This window comes from Porites lutea, chromosome 11, assembly GCF_958299795.1.
Source record: "Porites lutea chromosome 11, jaPorLute2.1, whole genome shotgun sequence".
NCBI classification, from domain to species: Eukaryota; Metazoa; Cnidaria; class Anthozoa; order Scleractinia; family Poritidae; genus Porites; species Porites lutea.
The window spans coordinates 2562745-2581453 of record NC_133211.1 but is presented as its reverse complement, the minus strand read 5'-3'; the positions used below and the strand labels follow the sequence as shown (position 1 = coordinate 2581453).

General features: G+C 37.0%; 2 protein-coding genes and 1 pseudogene across 3 annotated transcripts in view; 2 read left to right on the top strand and 1 right to left on the bottom strand.

Moving 5' to 3' along the window:
• LOC140952386 (2-(3-amino-3-carboxypropyl)histidine synthase subunit 1-like) overlaps nt 1-18291 on the bottom strand; it is an 85052-nt gene extending 66761 nt beyond the window's left edge. For both annotated transcript variants that reach the window (XM_073401806.1, XM_073401807.1), the window contains exons 1-6: nt 18147-18291; nt 15144-15229; nt 14265-14334; nt 11621-11684; nt 10526-10647; nt 8227-8381 (exon numbers count right to left, since the gene is read on the bottom strand). In XM_073401806.1, the coding sequence (XP_073257907.1) occupies nt 8227-8381; nt 10526-10647; nt 11621-11684; nt 14265-14334; nt 15144-15229; nt 18147-18279 (630 nt within the window). In that variant the 5' untranslated portion in view covers nt 18280-18291. The remainder of the gene's footprint in view (nt 1-8226; nt 8382-10525; nt 10648-11620; nt 11685-14264; nt 14335-15143; nt 15230-18146) is intronic.
• Nucleotides 1311-3005, top strand: LOC140952396 (uncharacterized skeletal organic matrix protein 5-like). Its single transcript, XM_073401816.1, has 3 exons — nt 1311-1334; nt 2041-2176; nt 2487-3005. Exons 2-3 carry the CDS (start codon nt 2105-2107, stop codon nt 3003-3005), a joined length of 591 nt encoding a protein of 196 aa, XP_073257917.1. The 5' UTR covers nt 1311-1334; nt 2041-2104.
• On the top strand, nt 3964-6618 carry LOC140952393 (uncharacterized skeletal organic matrix protein 5-like; annotated as a pseudogene).
• Nucleotides 18292-18709: the final 418 nt, after the last annotated feature.

Sequence of the window (18709 nt, the reverse complement as noted above, 5' to 3'; positions counted from 1 at the left end):
AAGATTACATTAAATGATAAATAAGAAACACAAGCTCTATAGGTTACTTAGTCGCATCTCTTTCCGCCACATAAACGAATATCAGGAGAAAATATTTCTCCGCAAATATATTCACGCTTTTTTAAAACGATTAAAAACGTACGAAAACACCCGGTAATTTCCACAGAGAGTAACGCAACATTGAATCGATCACTTTCGTGGTTATTCTGGCTCCAGAGGTCACGCGAGCAATCTCTTGGAGAGACCGGGGTTCGGGGGAAAAGAAGAGTTTCTCCTTACCCTCCCCTCCCTACTCTGCTCCCGCACACAAATGTCTGATGTACCCTTAGCCAGTCATCCATGTAGTGATTAAATAGCAAGCCATAAATTCATTGGAGAAACTCAATTACAACAAAAAAAGCTTGTCTAAATGAAGACTTGTCTAAATGAGGGAAAGATTTCAAACTAATTCACGATTTAAGCTGTAAACCAATGCTTTAAGTCATTTATCATTCTATGAATTTTCTGCTTTGTCTTTATACGTAAAGAAACTGGGGCACGGCTATAAACAGCCGTCTGCTACAAACAAAATTTATACAGAAACACGGAGTGTGCCTTCAAGCACTATTTTCGTCTACTTTTATAAGTTACTCCCAACGAATTTGATGGAACATGACTACAAATTTAGCGTTCAAACTGCTAGCGCTTACGGGTGAGATTTCATCGCCGTCATTTTAAACAGAGTATGATGAACCAGCAATTAATTAGTTAATACTTCGACTGGAAAATTTTCTTGTCTTTAATACGAGTCAAAACTAAGCTAAAAAAAGAGACTCAGCATTGTGGAGTACAAGTATTCCGGTTCAAGGAACATTACAGAATATTGTAGTTTACTCGATAACAAACGCTTCAACACAGCTAACTTAAATAGAAAGATGAGATCTTGGTTCATTTTAGCTTTTTCTCTGTTGCTCACGGCAAACGCAACGAATGGAACGAAAAGTACCGATGGCAAATCATTTGTCTGCAAGCAGTACAACGGACAAAACTCTGAAACAAACAAAGCAATCAAGAAAATCGACAAAAAACTGGATCAGATAATTGAAATGCTACAGCCTTCTCCTAATACCGGTAAGAAATTCTTTGAACAGCGTTTTGTGATGAATTCATTATGAAATAGTTCGAGACTTCAGGAGTGATTAACCTGAATACAAACCATGAAAAAATAACTCATATCTCAAAGTGTTTCTTACAGAATGGTGTGGAAAGTCCTCTTTTTACAAATAACACGCTTTATATCCTTTTATTTTCGGTCTCACAGCCTCAACGTGCAAGGAAATCTACACCAAGAACTTGTAAGTATATACGTCTACAAACAGTCATAACAAAAACTATTTGCAAAAAAACGAATTGATTACAGAATAAAGTTCGTATCGGTAAATTTATGTAACTAGGGTAAAGGCAATCTAAAGAATGCTTAAATTCTATGGAAAATTATTATTGTGGGTTTCATTTGATGTAGGCAAACATTGCAGCGCTAAAAGCCCTTAAAACACTAAACCTTGAACTGATTTAGATTAGACCTTAAAAAAAGAGTAGCTTTTAAGGCCACAAACGAAAAACACAGAGAATTGCTTCTGAATATTGTTCAGTATTTTAGAAATAAAAAGAGAAAATTGGTGCCCTAACGATTACAAATAAACTAAAATACCGATACGAAAATGGAAAGAAAATAATAAGGAGATAAGAATTAAAATTAAATACAAAACTCAGACAATTTACTAAACACTCAAGCTGAAAGGATAGTTTATGAATCACTAGCTTAAGACGATTGACCAGTTATCATATATATGGCGGTAAAGAAGAGTCCTTCTTACCGACAAAGTCAGTAATAACAACACTACTCGATACTTTTATAATATTATTCAACTTCGACCAAACATTGCTTATCTGATAAGACAGATTTCTTTTACGAGAATTCTGATTTTCCATGGCGTCCTAACTTTCACAGAAAGAAACAAACAAACTGGGAGAAATCAATAAAGAGGTATGTTTTAACAGGTCCAGTGAAAATAAAGCGTATTTGCTTGATGTTGGATCTGCAAAGATTCCCGTATACTGTCACATGACCAAGCATGGGCTTGATACATGCGGAGGAGGTGGATGGACGCTGGTCATGAAGATCGATGGCTCAAAGGTATTAAAATTTAAATGTTGTCACAAGTTGCCACGTTTGTCATCACTTTATTTCCAATATAAAGGTAAACTTACAATGTAAGTCACGAGTCCACGTCAAATGAAAGAAAGGGAATGTATTACGTGTAGTTTTGAAAAGTTTTAGCTCAATTCATTGTCAGTAGTAACAGACAAAGTATGAAGAGAATAATATGTGAGGACTTCGCAACAAGACCAGTGAACACCAAGGCGACTGTATCATATTTCTCAAACAGATAAAACAGCAAAGTGATAGTACTCTTTATGAATGAGTTACCTGATTTTTTTTCCAGAAAACATTTCACTACAATTCTAAACTATGTAGCAATAAAGTCGACTTCAACCTTCCAGGAGGGAAGACTGGGTTGGACACTCACGAGACCAAGTTACCGACTTATTGGAACACACCGTTTAACAAGATCTGTCTTGGAATGAAGATCGGTCAGCAGTTCAAGTCTGTTGTCATCAATCATCAAGCCAGATCCCTGTATTCACTGATCGCAGATGGTAAATACCGAGCTACTTCACTGGGCCGTAACACGTGGAAGAAGCTCATTGGGTCTCGGGCCTCTTTGCAACCCAATTGCAACAAAGAAGGATTCAACGTTCTATGCACCTATAGCAACCACTCTAAAGCGAGAATTGGTATCGTTTCTAACAATCAAAATGTCTGTAATAGCTGCGACTCCAGAATCGGGTTTGGCACTGGAGGGCTTTTCGATGACTCCAACACGTGTGGTAACGAAGCTGCTTATGGTGGAGATAATGGCGACCAGCACATCAAAGCGATGGGATACATCTTGGTCCAATAAACGGCCTTCTAATCCAACTAACAAACTATTGATTGTTGTTGAAAACCGTTTCAAAAGTTATACCATTAAGGGGTTTGTAAAAATGAGATGAAATAAAATCCTGTATCGAAAAGGCTTTTCTCTATCATTTTGATTAAAAAAGTACCGTCTCAGGCCAAAAACTAACAGACTTGAGCCGCAACCAGTCCCCAGGTTGATACCTTTGGAGAACGTTTTTAGAGAGCAAGGACGAATTTTTATGTTTTCAAAAGCACCATCGAGTTTGGGGCAGAAGGTATCAAAATTCAGAACGAAGAAATGTGCTTTTCAAGCATCGTCTCAGATAAAACTGACTCTATCAAGATACTGAGCGCGGAACGAAGTGTTATAGACACTGCTCAAGCGCTATTAAACGCGTTATGTATAACTTTTGTCTTATTTGTATCAACGTCATGAAATAATGTTTACTTTTTGTTTCGTAAATTATTTAAAGCCACAACTGCTTTCCACGTTAATACTTTTTACACAAGGAAGCATTAAAAAAAAAACGAAAAAAGAAAGGAAGGAAGGAGAATACAAACCAAGACTTCTAAAGAGTAAAATTAAGGTATGGACCAGCGGCCGAAAGTGCATTTTCCTTAAACTTAGACTTCACTTTACTTTATGCAGTAAAAAAAATATAGACGTATAGGCCAAATCTAAAAAGGAGCATAACAACTTAAGACTTTTTAGGTTTGCAACTCTAAAATCTGCTAACAATAAACACTCCTTTAAATAAAATTTCCTTCGCGGCCAGCAATACGCAGTTTTCTAGACGACCTTATGCGACCGCAAGTACCGAAATGTATTTAGTATTTACCATCACATTTAATGAGAATGTCAACATATTTGACAGCTTGTCAAAAAATAACACTAATTCTTAATTATCCAACTGAAAAATTTTCTGGTCTCCAACAAAAGTCCACTATCCTGAGATGAACAAATAGAGACTATCTTAGAGAAATATTAAATGCATGCAGTTTCATTTGGCTTCCAAAATGGAGTCTTGTCTTTTTGCAGCGTTGTTCGTGTTTCTCGTCGCATACGTAGCTTATGGGGCAAAAATTACAAACAGCACGAATAACGTTCACGCCCAAACAGACGAAGAAACAATTGTGTGCAATCAGTACATTGGAACGGACGCGAGAACCAGCGAAGCTATCAAGAACTTGGATGAAAAGCTGGATCAGATAATCAAACTACTACAGCCTTCTCCTAATCCAAGTGAGAATTGCTTACACAAAGAAAATTATCCTCCGTTCAGAAAAACAGTTTCTTGCTTGACTACAGGCAAAATAATGAAATGAAGTATACAAAAGTAAGTCTCGAAAAATTTCTTAGTTTATTTTCTTTTTGGCCGATTGCCATTTAGAGCACAACGCAAGCGAAGCTTTGCTGCTAACGCGAGGAATGAAATTAAACCATGAAATAGTTTGTTCACCTCGTAAAGTGTTATTTGTCGTTAACCATTCGCGTTATTCAACAGCCTTAAAAAGAATTTAGAAGTACTTGTGGATCATCTTGATATAGCTAATGTTGTTTTCTAATTCTCCAGTAACAGCTTCAACGTGCAAGGAGATTTATAAAAAGAGCATGTAAGTACAAAAGATAGAAGAAACACTATTTCACCACTGTTTATTTACACGTATTCATTTGCAAACACAAAGTTTCCAACTTCCGCAAACTGAACTACTGCCAAAATACCAGGTTTTTTACTCACGAATCCATCATACCTTCAAGACAATGATGTTCTCAAGGCGTAGAAGAGAAGATAAAAAACACAGAGGACAAAATGATCAGATTTTTACTAAATCTTGAAACATATTCACGACTTTAGACTTCAAGGTCGCAAAAAAAAAAAAATAAACATTTGTTCTCAGTGAGTGATGCACAAAATTGAAAATATAAATGACAAAAATCGGTTTGCCAATTTTGAAAATAATAAGTAAAGATATCGATCACTATTTCAATGGGAAAATATATCGCAGATATAAAAAAATTCCACAACGTTGGAAACGTTCTAGTTGAAATAGAGGTTTAAATAAGCTATTTGGCATAAGATGACGGACTACGCCGAGTACGTAAGCAACAGATCAAGAATCAAAGCCCGGTCTTGGGTTAGTAATAAAGTAAAAAAATATACTCTTACAGAAGGTCAAAGCCAGTAATGACTGCGCAACTTTGTATTCTTAGAGTATCAAATGTGTCATATGAAACTTCGAGACAGCTTTACAGATAATCCTAGGCTATTTTATTCAAGTTTTAAAAAAATTCTCCCTTCTGGCTCTCAATAAAGAAACAAATATTGTGATTTGAAGTAAATTAATGACGTTCTACGTTTAACCAGGACTAAAGCAAACAAAGCGTACTTGCTGGACGTTGGATCTACAAAGGTTCCCGTATATTGTCACATGACCAGTCATGGGCTTGATGCATGTGGAGGAGGTGGATGGACGCTGGTCATGAAGATCCACGGCACAAAGGTAGTAAAAGTGTTCTTAGAAGTTTCAACGTTTGTCATCACCAAGTTCACAATATAAAGGTGAAATTACAATGTAAGTCACGAGTCCACGTCAAATGAAAGAAAGGGGATCTATTACGTGTAGGTTTGAAAAGTTGTAGCTCAATTCACTGTAAGTAATAACAGACAAAGTATGAAGAGAATAATATGTGAGGACTTTGCAACAAGACCAGTGAAAACCAAGGCGAGACTGTATCATATTTCTCAAACAGATAAAACAGCAAAGTGATAGTATTCTTTATGAATGAGTTAACGGATTTTTTTTCCAGAAAACCTTTCACTACAATTCTAAGCTGTGGGACAACAAAGTCGACTTCAACCTTCCAGGAGGGAAGACTGGGTTGGACACTCACGAGACCAAGTTACCGACTTATTGGAACACACCGTTTGACAAGATTTGTCTTGGAATGAAGATCGGTTAGGAGCTCAAGTCTGTTGTCATCAACCATCAAGCCAGATCCCTGTATTCACTGATCGCAGATGGTAAATACCGAGCTACTTCACTAGGCCGGAACACGTGGAAGAAGCTCATTGGGCCTCGCGCCTCTTTACAACCCAACTGTAACAAGGAAGGGTTCAACGTTCTATGCACCGACAGCAACCACTCCAAAGCGAGAATTGGTATCGTTGCTAACAATCAAAATGTCTGTAGCTCTTGTGACTCCAGAATCGGGTTTGGCACTGGAGGATACAATGATGACTCCAACACGTGTGGTAACGAAGCTCAACACGGGGGAGATAATGGCGACCAGCACATTAAAACGATGGGATACATCTTGGTTCAATAAGTGCTGTAATTCGCAGAGAAACTGCCTTCAAACCGACTTAACAACGGGCAGAAACGGCCTTTAAACATACTTTTGATTGTTGTAATATGTGGTTTTAATCGAAGAAATGATTAGCGCTGAAATAAAAAAAAACTGATTCAACAAAAAGACTGTTCTTTGATTAAATATCTTTCTCTATATCATTTCTAAAAGATGAAGGATCGCCACAGGTTAAAAGATAACTAAGATGCCAACTAAGAGTGCTATGAACTCGCTGAAACTTCTACAAGAGAGCTGAATATTATGTTTGTCAACCTTGATCAACATTAATGAGAAAGGTTACCACTTTCGTGAAAATGAGGCTTGACAATTTAAGTTTAAGTTTAATAATACTTTACCATCCATACAATAAAAATACTAAAAAGCTGCAGGAAAAGGTGTCGGGATAGCGGCAGGGGGAAACTGAATTCCCATTCTAGGGCCACTCTCTTTTCATAAACATGAACACATTTTTAAAAAAACCTTAGGCTAATATATAACAAAGGCAATAAGATAAATCTATTGATTTTTAATGTAACATAAGAAAATAACAATAATAATAATAATAACAATAATAACATAAAATATAATTAATAAAAATATAATAAGTAGAGGGTATAACTATTAACACAACTTTGAGCACAAGTATCTTAAAAGGGAAAAATTAAGGCTAGATTCAGGGATAACATATTTAGACGGGAGAGAATTCCAGTGAATGACGTAACGATTTCCAAAAATACCTAAAATAATTAGTGCGAAAGCGCTGCGGCCTTAACTTAAAATCATGGTTTCTACGAGTTCGAGATGGACCTATGATGTAATAAAATTTGGAGGCGTTCACGTCACAATATCCCAATAAAATATTGCACAGTAAGACCAAGAAAGATATTTACGCCTCAGTTCTAAGGAATCCCATTTTAACTTCCTTAAACTTTCCGTGTACTCCTTTCCCCTGCCGTGACGAAGTAATCAACAAGAGCCTTGGGCGGGTTCCAAGACTATATCTGTAACTGATCCACTAAAAAGGCAAACGGCATCCGTGAAAGAAAACGACGCAATCAAAAGCGCTAAAGTTCCAAATAACAGAAACAAAATAAATGAGTTTCAGTTTCCTTCGCAAAATATAACCCTTTTCTTCGTTACAAAAAATTCATTTTCTCACTTAAAACAGCAAATCTAACAACAACCACAAAAAAGAAATTCGTGGTCTCTCTGCAAGCAAACTATGAATGCCAGTTATAAAAAAATAACTAAATAATAATAATAATAATAATAATAATAAAACTAATAATAATAATAATAATAACAAAATTAATTAATTACTATCACATGGCAGACAAGAAAGTGATAAAAAAGAATCGCAGTACTCTTTAACACTGACTACATGTGTATATTTGTAATGCGGCCGGCAATGAACAATAACCTTGTTGCGAATGTGGTGCTTTCTCATGACGCGGAACGGGTTAATAGAAAAGCGCTTCAGCGGTTTCAAGTTGAATAGCTCGGATTGAAGCTCTCTCGAGCTTCTTGTTTATCAAAAATACGTGAGCGAGTAGGAGATAAGAGAATGAAGAGCGAACGAATAAAAGAGCCAGTACACGAGCTGACACTGCTGACAAAAAGGTACGTGTAGAGTAATATTTTTCGTCAAAGTTTATGGCGGGTAGCAAGCGCAACACGCGTGTAGCGAGTAACGAAGCTGCAAGCCGCGAGAAACGAGGGCGAGTTGCTCGTAGTGTGCCATTGCCTAGCGCCTGAATCAATCTCTCTTGCTTGCAATACATGCCAAGAGAGAAACGAACAATCGAGGATTGATAACTACCGTCCATCAGAAAAATTTCACATTGTAAATAAGTATAATAAAACATTTACATACTTGAAGAGTTGCCACAAATTGAATCGTGCTCACTAACGCCAGAGAAGAACCAGCTTCAAAATTATGCCTGACAGTATCAACAAAGTGTGTAGCGTCCAGTTTGATATCCACAAATACATACAGCATCTTGATTCCTTTTGTAGAGTCGATGGGAACTGTAAAGGTATTAACACAAATAATTACTCTTGATTACAGCTTTCCAAATAACCAGAGCAGAAAACATTCCTAGCCATCCACACGGTCTCAATGGGGTGGTGGCTCTCTCCTCCGCAGAGGCTCCTGCTAGGTATCCCTATAAAATTAGCAATAATCGGAAAAATAGAAAGCGCACGGGGGAAGATGGGAAAAGGGACAAGGCGGGAACCTCTCTTCTCTCTTTCCCCTTCCTATCGTGCCCTGCGCGCTCTCTTTTTCTTTCTCCCCAGCCTCCCCACAATACAAAGAGGCCTCTGCGGAGAAAAGAGGGGTGGTGGTATACTGTAAACTGCCACTTTTAACTCCCCTCCCCACCCCACCTGCAAAAAAACACATCCGATGATGAGACCCCGGTCCCCCTCTAGCCTGAACACGTATTAAAATGAATTGGATTTGTTATGACATTTTGAAGCTTAATAAAAAACCAGTAAATGCTTTTTGATCAGCACTGCTATTATAGCTTGTTTTGAAGTGCTGTACAGCCCCCGAAATGATCCCCATTTCTCTTCATGTCGTCCCCAAAATGATCCCCAATTAATTTTTGCAATGGAATGATATTCTAGAACTATGGATCGAGCAAAATGCACATTATTGATTCAAGTTTCACCAATAATCTTCACTTGCTCGCATTCTTTAATGACATTAATTTGGGATTACACTTTCAATTGGGTTAGAAGAAAACATTATTTAATACACAAAGTCTAGTATATTTTTAGCAACACCATGAACCGCAACTGACAACATCAAGAAATAAGAAACATTCCAAAGCATAAAATTTTTTAGCATAGTTACTTAGGAGATTATAGCCCGGGTTATAGAGAAAATGGCAAGGATGTTAAATTCTAAAAATGATGATAAAACATGCATGTCTTCACGCTTGGATATGAATTTTAAAAATGGTGTTTTAACACTATTTATGTTGAAGATGCAAAAGTAGACATAAAGGCGATAAGATGACAAAAGCGCTAAAAAATCACATACTTTAGTGAAATGTTAAAATAATGTGACTCAAGAACATAAACGCTGAAACAGACTTGTAATAATTCCGTGGTGGAATACCATTCTGTTCCAAGAATTAATTTGGGATCATTTTGAGCTCCACGTGAAGAGAGGTGGGGATCATTTCAGGGTCGGTATCATTTTGGGGTCGAATTCGGGATTATTTCAGGGTTTGGGATCATTTCGGGGGCTGTACATTTTTCTTTCTTTTCCTTTTTCTATTCCAGTTGAAAGCCCCCTCAGATATAAGCCTCCCCATTATAAACCCTTCCAAAAGCACTAATGAAGAAGTATAAGCTGCAGTTAACGGAACACGGTCAGTGGTTGAATTTTTGGCTTATTACAAGGCGGTCACTAAAGGCCGTAGAGCGGAAGATTTCCCCAGGCTACAATGAACACGCACGGCTTTTTTCATAGGAAAATAAAAGAAAAAGAGAACCAAAAGAAATCCCTGGTTGTTTCATTCCCCGCCTACTTGTTGTATTTACTGGTAACTTGAGATCTTAGTGACAGCTCTACTTTTCTGAGGCAAACGGTTAATTTCTTTCCAAAACAATTAACTGAAGAGGCTGGTTCGCACCTACTTTTCAAGGACTTATCCCTTCCTGTTTGATGCCCTGTAACATTGGCTGTAGCGCATGTACGAAAAAGCCACAAAATGAAATAACATATCCATCAAGCATTGATAATTACATTTTGGTTTCATTGCCGCTTCCATAGTAACTGAATAACGATGGCATGATAATCGGGAACTCGTAATATTCTGTTAGAATCTTTTAGTGTGCTAATTTTCTTCGGAGATATTAGCACTGAATTTTGCTATCAACTAATTCGAAGTTAAATAAATTATACTCTTTGATTGATTGATTGATTGATTGATTGATTGATTGATTGATTGATTGAATACTTTAGGCAGTTTACCTTGCGCGCATTTTTGAAAATTTAACTTCCTGAAAATTTTGCACCTCAAATAATGTCTTTTTCATTATTTATTTTTTAAAATATGCCTTTCTTGACTACGCCTCTGCCTTTGTCGCTATTGTAAGCCCATCTTTAATGGTAAAATTAATTATAATTATAATTAATTAATTATACAGGTCCTTACCTAAACAGCTGTGGCCATAATGAACCATCAAATCACAGCCAAGAGCTCTAGCAGTGAAGTCATCAACACAACAAGCCCCATAAGTGACATCTCCCATAATAACAGTATCACACCCTGTGAATCTAAACACAGTAAGAGACTGACTGTGAAACACAGAATGCAGCTATCTCCTGTATCCACTTAGGGACTCTTTACATGGAGGTGGGGGACCCCAGGTAGGTGAGGTAACCTGCTTACATGTAGGTGGGGTAAAAAAATAACCCTTGTCTGCATGCAATCTTAAAACCCCTCCATCTCAGGGGTTCACTTAAATTTCAAGATTATTGAATTGTCGCTTAGCACATATACTGTAAACAAGAAAAATACTGGCACACCAAGTGTTTTGGCGACGATTATTGGTCTTCTAAACTCACTTGCTAGTCTTGTTGCAACCTTCAGTGTTGTGGCTTTCTATTGTTACCTTTGATAATAATGCAAAGCCACCACCAAACTGAATTTTGCACAAATTTGATGTATTCCGAATCTGACCCTGGCTAGGCAGGTTACCCCACCTTGAAACGTTTACATGGCAAAATTTCACCCCGGCTGGCAGGGTTACACAGTCTGGTAGACCAGGCTACCCACCTTGGCAGGTCACCCCACCTATCATGTAAATGTGATCAAATTAAAAAGAGAGATTATATGGACAGGCGGGTAACCCCACCTAAGCGGGTTACCTCAGCTACCTGGGGTCCCTTACCTCCATGTAAACAGGCCCTTAATGAATAAGGATTATACCTTATTATAGGAAATTAATGCACCATGAAATTAAGGTATTGGAAATTAACACAACTCAAATTTACGCAAATTTAATGGAAAACGAAAAATTGACGCAATTGAATTAATCCGAGATGGAAACTTTGTTTCTGGTACTTTCCCTAAATGTGCCAAAGGAGTCAAGTAAAGAAATCTGGCTACTTCAAGGGTTCTTCACAGTTTCACCATTACTGGCAAATCTCCACCCTGCTAAAATACTACCCTGTCTTTGGTGTCAAGAATTTAAAAAGTGTATCGAGAACTGGGGGCAAAATGATGGAAGTCAACCATACAATGTACCTTTCCAAGATGTCAGCTATTGTACAAGCAAACATGAGAAGTCCTTCTGGGAACTGTAATGCCACTAAAACAATACAAAAGAACAAGTGGTAGTGAGATACAGTGTAACATCACATCAAACTATAATTAATTCATCACTGTTGATTATTATTTTCAATGTTTTAGTGTAGAAAACACAAAAGAACATTTAAATGCCATATTTTAATGTGCAAAGAAATTTGTGTGTGATAGCCCAGGACTAGGATATTTTGCTATCGTGAATTCTGTTTTTAATGTCACTTGCAGTGTGCAAAGAAAGAAGTGTCTGATAGCCTGGGGCTAGTGGATTTTGCTATCGGGCTACTGAATTCTGTTCTTAACTTGCCTGACGGGCAAGTGAGGTACTTTGAGGAATTTAACTTACAGAAGAACTGTGAAATCAATTTTGCTTATCCAAACATTTGGGGGGCTAGTTGAAATAACGTTTGGGTTAGTAAATGCTAGCTTCAGCCTGCCCAAATGGCAAGCTGTAAAAATGACTTTCTTTGCACCCTGCACTTGACTATCCACTTTAAAATCCTCACGAAAAGTCATGGAACAAAATGAGGCATACAGTCAAAATAAACGGACAGGCCAATAGGAGGTAATTAGCAACTTCATGTTACATGCACAAAGCCTCACTTACTGCCCCACTACTGAGGGGTAAGACAAGAATATTGGCAGAGCCTTTCTTATTTCCCCAGCACTGCACAGGCTGGATTGGACAAGATGAAGGCAAACGAATAAGATGGCAAGACACAAACAATGCTTAAAAAGGCTGGGGGAAGTCACAGCCCACACTTCAGAATACCACAAGAGGGAGGGGGGGGGGGGGTGGGTGACCCAAAGATTTATTGATTTATTCCAAAGAAAGATGTCTCCAATTCAGCCATAAATGAAACACAAATACACCACAGCTGTGGTGTATTTTTATAAACTATCTATCTCTCTCCAAAGGGAGGACAGGTGGCGAATATTTTGAAACTGTTTTTCTTTTGTGCAAGCTGACTGAATAATGACCACTGGTGTGACAAGCCACAGCATTTATATCAAGACAGGTATCCAAGTTCAACCAATACAGTAAATACAGGTGTATTATAAGTTACTTTATTATACATCAGACTCACTATGAAAAATCTGATTGGTCGAGAGCATTCAATCAATTCACAATAGCTTGTGAACTTGACATGATAAATGCAATATCTGCTGCAGATATTGCATTTATCATGTCAAGTTCAACGTCTGCCTGGTTACTAAGCCCCTTGGAGTGTTCTCTTCAGAAACAGAATGGCTGAACGTCCTCTTTTGTCTATTGTTTAAAAAATGTATAATAAAACTATTGAATTCGGTTTTCGCATGATATCATGAATTATCAAAACCTCGTGTCTGTATTATCAGCCTCAGCCTTCGGCTTCAGCAGATAACACAGACCTCGATTTTGATAATTCATGATATCATGCTCAACCTCATCCAATAATTGTTTATTGACCTATGAAAATAAACAACTGGCCATAGATAACACCTTTAAAAAGAGGGCAAATCCATGCCATGCTAAATTTCACAATTTGCATGTACTTCTAGCCATGGAAACCTCTTTTTCTTTAGAGCTGTAAGAATTGAGCTCATTCATAGAATAAATCATCACACTACAAATTTCAATCCAATAGCCCCCTTACACATTTTGTTCCATTAACTGCATTTTATGATGTTTTAACGATCCAACAATGGCAATGTCTATGAAAACGCCAACGAAAAATAGACTTTGCATCCTTGCAAACTTTTTTGTGATAGTCCTAAGTTGCTCAGTTACTTAAAAGAAGGGAATTTATGTTGGAACTGAGGAGAGGGAAATGCCCCCTAGTTCAGAAAGAGATGGTAGAATTTATTGTCTTCCTGTTCCCATTCTCAAGAGAACAAACAATTTGGCCATTCATGTGCAGCGATGACAAAGAAATTTGCAAAAAAGCATAATGCATGTGCAGAGTTGTTAGTTTGCTCACTACACTGTAAACCTATTACTTTTTTGAAGTTCCCGTTGCTTTTGCTATCGTAGTTTGCTAGGGTCCCTATTATCGTTCAAATACAACTCCAGAAACCAAAGTTAAAATAACATTATTTTCGGAAGCCAGTCTTCAGTTAAGACAGATTATTTTCTGCTTAAATGAGACAAGAAACCACATCCCTTCCCAAATAATAACTAAAAAGAAATGGTCCCCTCCACCTCCCTGTTGCAGTGTTCTATGTGTCATTGGCCAGTCAGAATTTTGTAAGGATCTCTTATTCATATCTACTGTCAGGCTGGGCTTCTATCATCATGTTAGTCACACAATATTTCAGGGTGCAAAGAGAGTCATTTTTAAAGCTTGCCATTCGGGCAAGCTGAAGCTAGCATTTACTAGCCCAAATGTCATTTCAACCAGCCCCAAAAGCATTTTGATGGGCAGAATTGATTTCACAGTTCTTCTGTAATTTGAACTCCTCAAAAAAACTTCACTTGCCCATCGGGCAAGTTAAGAACAGAATTCACTAGCACGATAGTGAAATCCACCAGCCCCTGGCTATCGGACACTACTTTCTTTGCATGCTGATTTTACAGAGTACAAGATACTTGATTATATCTTTTTACCTCTTTTAGAGCTTGTTTCTTTGATCCTCCAAACAGTCTTGAAGATTTCAAAATTGTAGTTTGGGGGTAACTGAAGAGGAAGAAGAATTTCAAGTTTTTTAACAATCTACATTACAGTTAACTCTCACACTTATACAAACACCTTGCAATTTAAAATAAGAAGAATAACAAAAATAAGAAGAATAGCATTTATGCAAACATGATAAAATAATAGCTACATATAAGTTAAGCAGATGTGGTTGTAAGGAAAAATATTCAACATTATCTCAACAATAAAAATTCATAATTTTAAAAAATTACCAATCTCACAATTTATTTACATCAAACTGTAAGAACCTAAGAACCCACAAATTACAAATCGTACTTTACATTCACAAGAAAAGCAAAAATCCTAAAAATTCCTAGAATCTATTTATATACACGTCACAAATAACTCAAAATGTGAGTCTTAATTACGAGTCAATTTTAGAGATATTCTCAGAGGCTCCTGTGTTGTTGTCTAGAGAGTTACAAAGAACTGAAAACTTTATAGGAAATTAAATTCTTATGATAATCAGTCTGAGAGCAAAGAGGAAGTATTAGGTAGGGGCTATCAGGCACTGTTAGAACACAGCGCTGATGGTTCCAGTGGTGTCTGGCAATAACAAGAGTTAATCATATTGTCCCACAACTCGGATATTAAAAGAAAACAAAAATAATAAATTCAAACATAAAATTTCTTAGGCAGCGGTCACACAGTGGTACACAATGCAACTTCTGGACTGCTCCACAAATCACAAAATTCAATATAGTATCTGGTTTGATGTCTTGACTGTACCAATTAAAAGCATTTAATACATGTCCAGGTATTTTTAAACAGAGTATTCCACTAATATTCACCTGTCTAATGGCATCCTGCAAATCTGCATTATTTAGAATTTCCTCTGGAATCTGCCTTACAACTCTCTTGATATTTGTGCCAACCTCTGAAGAAAAAAATTAATGAAACATTCCTTGGCAATGACCTTATTAAAGGAAGGTAACAACTTAGATTAGGTGGTTGCAGGAGTAAATCATTGTTTTTTGCCCGAAAGTCTACCTATATCACTAAGCAAAATAACACAACTTAGGAACTGCTATAGAAACTGGGATAATATTAGTATCAATTTGAAAAGTTACAGTAATGCAGTATATGTTTGAAAAATCAAATTTCTGAATTATGACATGAAGATGAAGTGTGACCAGTTGCAATAAAAAAATAAGAATGACTCATTTGTAAATGTCAAAGATATTTTGTTAAGCATATGCATATTGCATTTATCCCTTAGCAGATAAAACATTTCCATAAGAAAATACCTGTTGCACAGTGAAAAAACTGTAAGGAGCTCTCCCTATTTTAGAGGTGTTTTAAATAATTTTTTAAATCTAGGGGTTTGTTTTCTTAGGATTTGAAGAAGTCCAACAAAAAATTTAATCTCACCCTCCAAGTAACTGTTAAACAGTACAAAAATGTAACCCTCAAAATACCTCTCAAACAAATAAAGAACCCTCTTCCTCTACCTCTTATGCCCTGCTACCCCTCCATCAGTTTACCTGGTAAAACCTGTGGTAAAATCTCTAGCCTTTTCAAAATAAGGAAGCAACAAGGAAAAAGCACAGGAACTCTCCATGTCAGCTAAAACTGGATTCCCTGTGACGCTGAATTTAAACGGGTTACCCGTTTCCACAAGAATAATATTATCTGCCACAATACCTCATCCTTATGACACAGTTTAAAAGTCATTCTTGTGGACATTTTTAGTTTGTGAGAATATGTGTTTGAGTGTTAACATCAATTATTGTATCTTAAGGTGGCTCCGTAATTAATACAAGAGCATTTAGCTGTGACAAATTTTCCGTCATAACTTTTTCGATTTCAACGCAATGGCTGCGAAACTTTGCAAAGAACAACAGATATCATTCGGCAATAATACGAAATATTCCGATTTCATTGATGGTAAATATTTCTTGAGAAATTAGCGCTTAAAAGGACCCTAATGTTCAAAGAAAATCGCGTCTAGTAAAAAATTTTGCTGATATTTTTTACTGAAATTTCTGGTATCGGCTTTAATTGATATAATAAATATGCCAGAGGAATTTCACAAAAATCGTTGGAGCAGAAGTCCGTAACTAAAAGTCGCTCAAAATTCAGCTGTGAAATTGTTTTGGAATTTCAAAAATAAATTACTATCAGGTAGAAGGAGCCACCAGTTTGAATTTTCGGGACAAGTAAATTCAATGTTTGCTAGCCGATTGCCTATCGTGCTATTCTTTAAAAGGTACTTTTTAGTTTTAGAAGTACTATAAATTGCTCCAAACTTTGCTCTGAAGTAGAATTACTTGTTATTCGACCGTTTTAAAATATCCCTTGGCAGTTTTGGCTCAAACTCCTGCTGCATACATTTTGATGTATTGCAATGCATTTTCAACGACTTTTACTGCTGTTCGTTGCTTCCAACTCAGGAAAAAAGTATTGAGATTGGACGCTACCTCGTATCAGAGCTCAGATAGAACTGTCCAGCACCTTTGTTTATGACTACAAAATGAGCACGAGCAGCAGTTCTGCGAGGAATTCGCACCTCACTCAGGGGGGACGAACGACAATGATGACCATGCCTGTGAACCGAATAACATCACAGTGCAAAATAAAATTATCGCAAAAATACTGCCCGTGAATAAATTTACAACTCTGAAATTTTTGTCACTCCTTACTTCAATGAATGGGTATTTTTTTCTTGATTATTATGTTTTGCTCTGCAATACATGTTTATACAGATCGGTTCACAGACATGGGCATCATTGTCATTCGTCCCCCCTGGCTGAGGTGCGAATTCCTCGCAGAGCTGCCGCTCGTGCTCATTTTCTGGTCATAAACAAAGGTGCTCGACAGTTCTATCTGAGCTTCGATACAAGGTAGCTTACAATCCCAGTACCTTTTTCCTGAATTGGAAACAACGTACAGCTGGAAGAGCTGTTGAGGATACATTGCAATACATCAAAATGTATGTAGCAGGAGTTTGAACCAAAACTGCCGAGTGATATTTTAAAAATGTCGAGGAACAAGTCCTTCGACGTCAGAGCAAAGTTTGGAGCAATTTATAGTGCTTCTAAAACTGAAAACTATCTTTTAAAGAATAGCACAATAGGCAATTGGCTTCTATTTTCAGAATTAGCAAACATTGAATTTACTTGTCCCGAAAATTGAAACTGGTGTCTCCTTCTACCTGATAGTAATTTATTTTTGAAATTCCAAAACAATTTCACAGCTGAATTTTGAGCGACTTTTAGTTACGGACTTCTGCTCCAACGATTTTTCTGAAATTCCTCTGGCATATTTATTATATCAATTAAAGCCGATACCAGAAATTTCAGTAAAAAATATCAGCAAAATTTTTTACTAGACGCGATTTTCTTTGAACATTAGGGTCCTTTTAAGCGCTAATTTCTCAAGAAATATTTACCATCAATGAAATCGGGATATTTCGTATTATTGCCGAATGATATCTGTTGTTCTTTGCAAAGTTTCGCAGCCATCGCGTTAAAATCGAAAAAGTTATGACGGAAAATTTGTCACAGCTAAATGCTCCTGTATTAATTACGGAGCCACCTTAAATTAAAAGTTTCATTAAAACACATGGGAAAAGTTGTACCCCCTAGATTTCACAAGTTGAGAGCACTGGGCTCCCTTCAATTTTTATCAGAGCGCAGCCTTATTCTGAAAAAAGGAATAAGAGGACTCCACAGTTACACCATGTTATACACGTTTACGTGATAAACATGTACAGATCATGCACGTACCCTGCAGGGAGACATAAATAGCATGATTTCAAATAGTTAGCTTCACTGTTTAACTAAAAAAAATACCTGCAAGCGTATCTGATTTCTTCCCCACAATTGACTTAGTTCCAACAAATCTTTTCCGTGTATTACTCTTTGCAGAAACCCTGGTAAAACCACCTTCCTTCTTTCCTTTCTCGTTCACTATTTCATCCGCCATCTTGTTTATGAAGACCGCTGACCTTTTTCATATATTGATGATGTGTAGGCCATTGTGTAAAGGTCACGAGATGTCTACGGAAGTTAAGAGTTTCGTCATAAACTTCAATTACGTTGACCCGAGTCGACTACTGAAGATCCGATTGAAAAGGAGTCAAAAGCATCAAGTTTATAATACTGATTTACCAGAACAAGCAACAAGACATTTTTCAAAGGTTTAAACTTAAATTCTAGGCTTCGTTTTTCGTGGTCGCCTCATACAAGTTTTGATAGATGTAGCGGCTCATAGAAGAGCGTAGAATTGGATGACAAACGAGGAAAACTCGCCAGAAAATTTAGCAGGACAAATAGAAAATAATATAATCGCAAAAACTTGTTTATATGGAACTACTGCATATATCTAGATCAACCTCGTCCCAACTCCCAAGGGG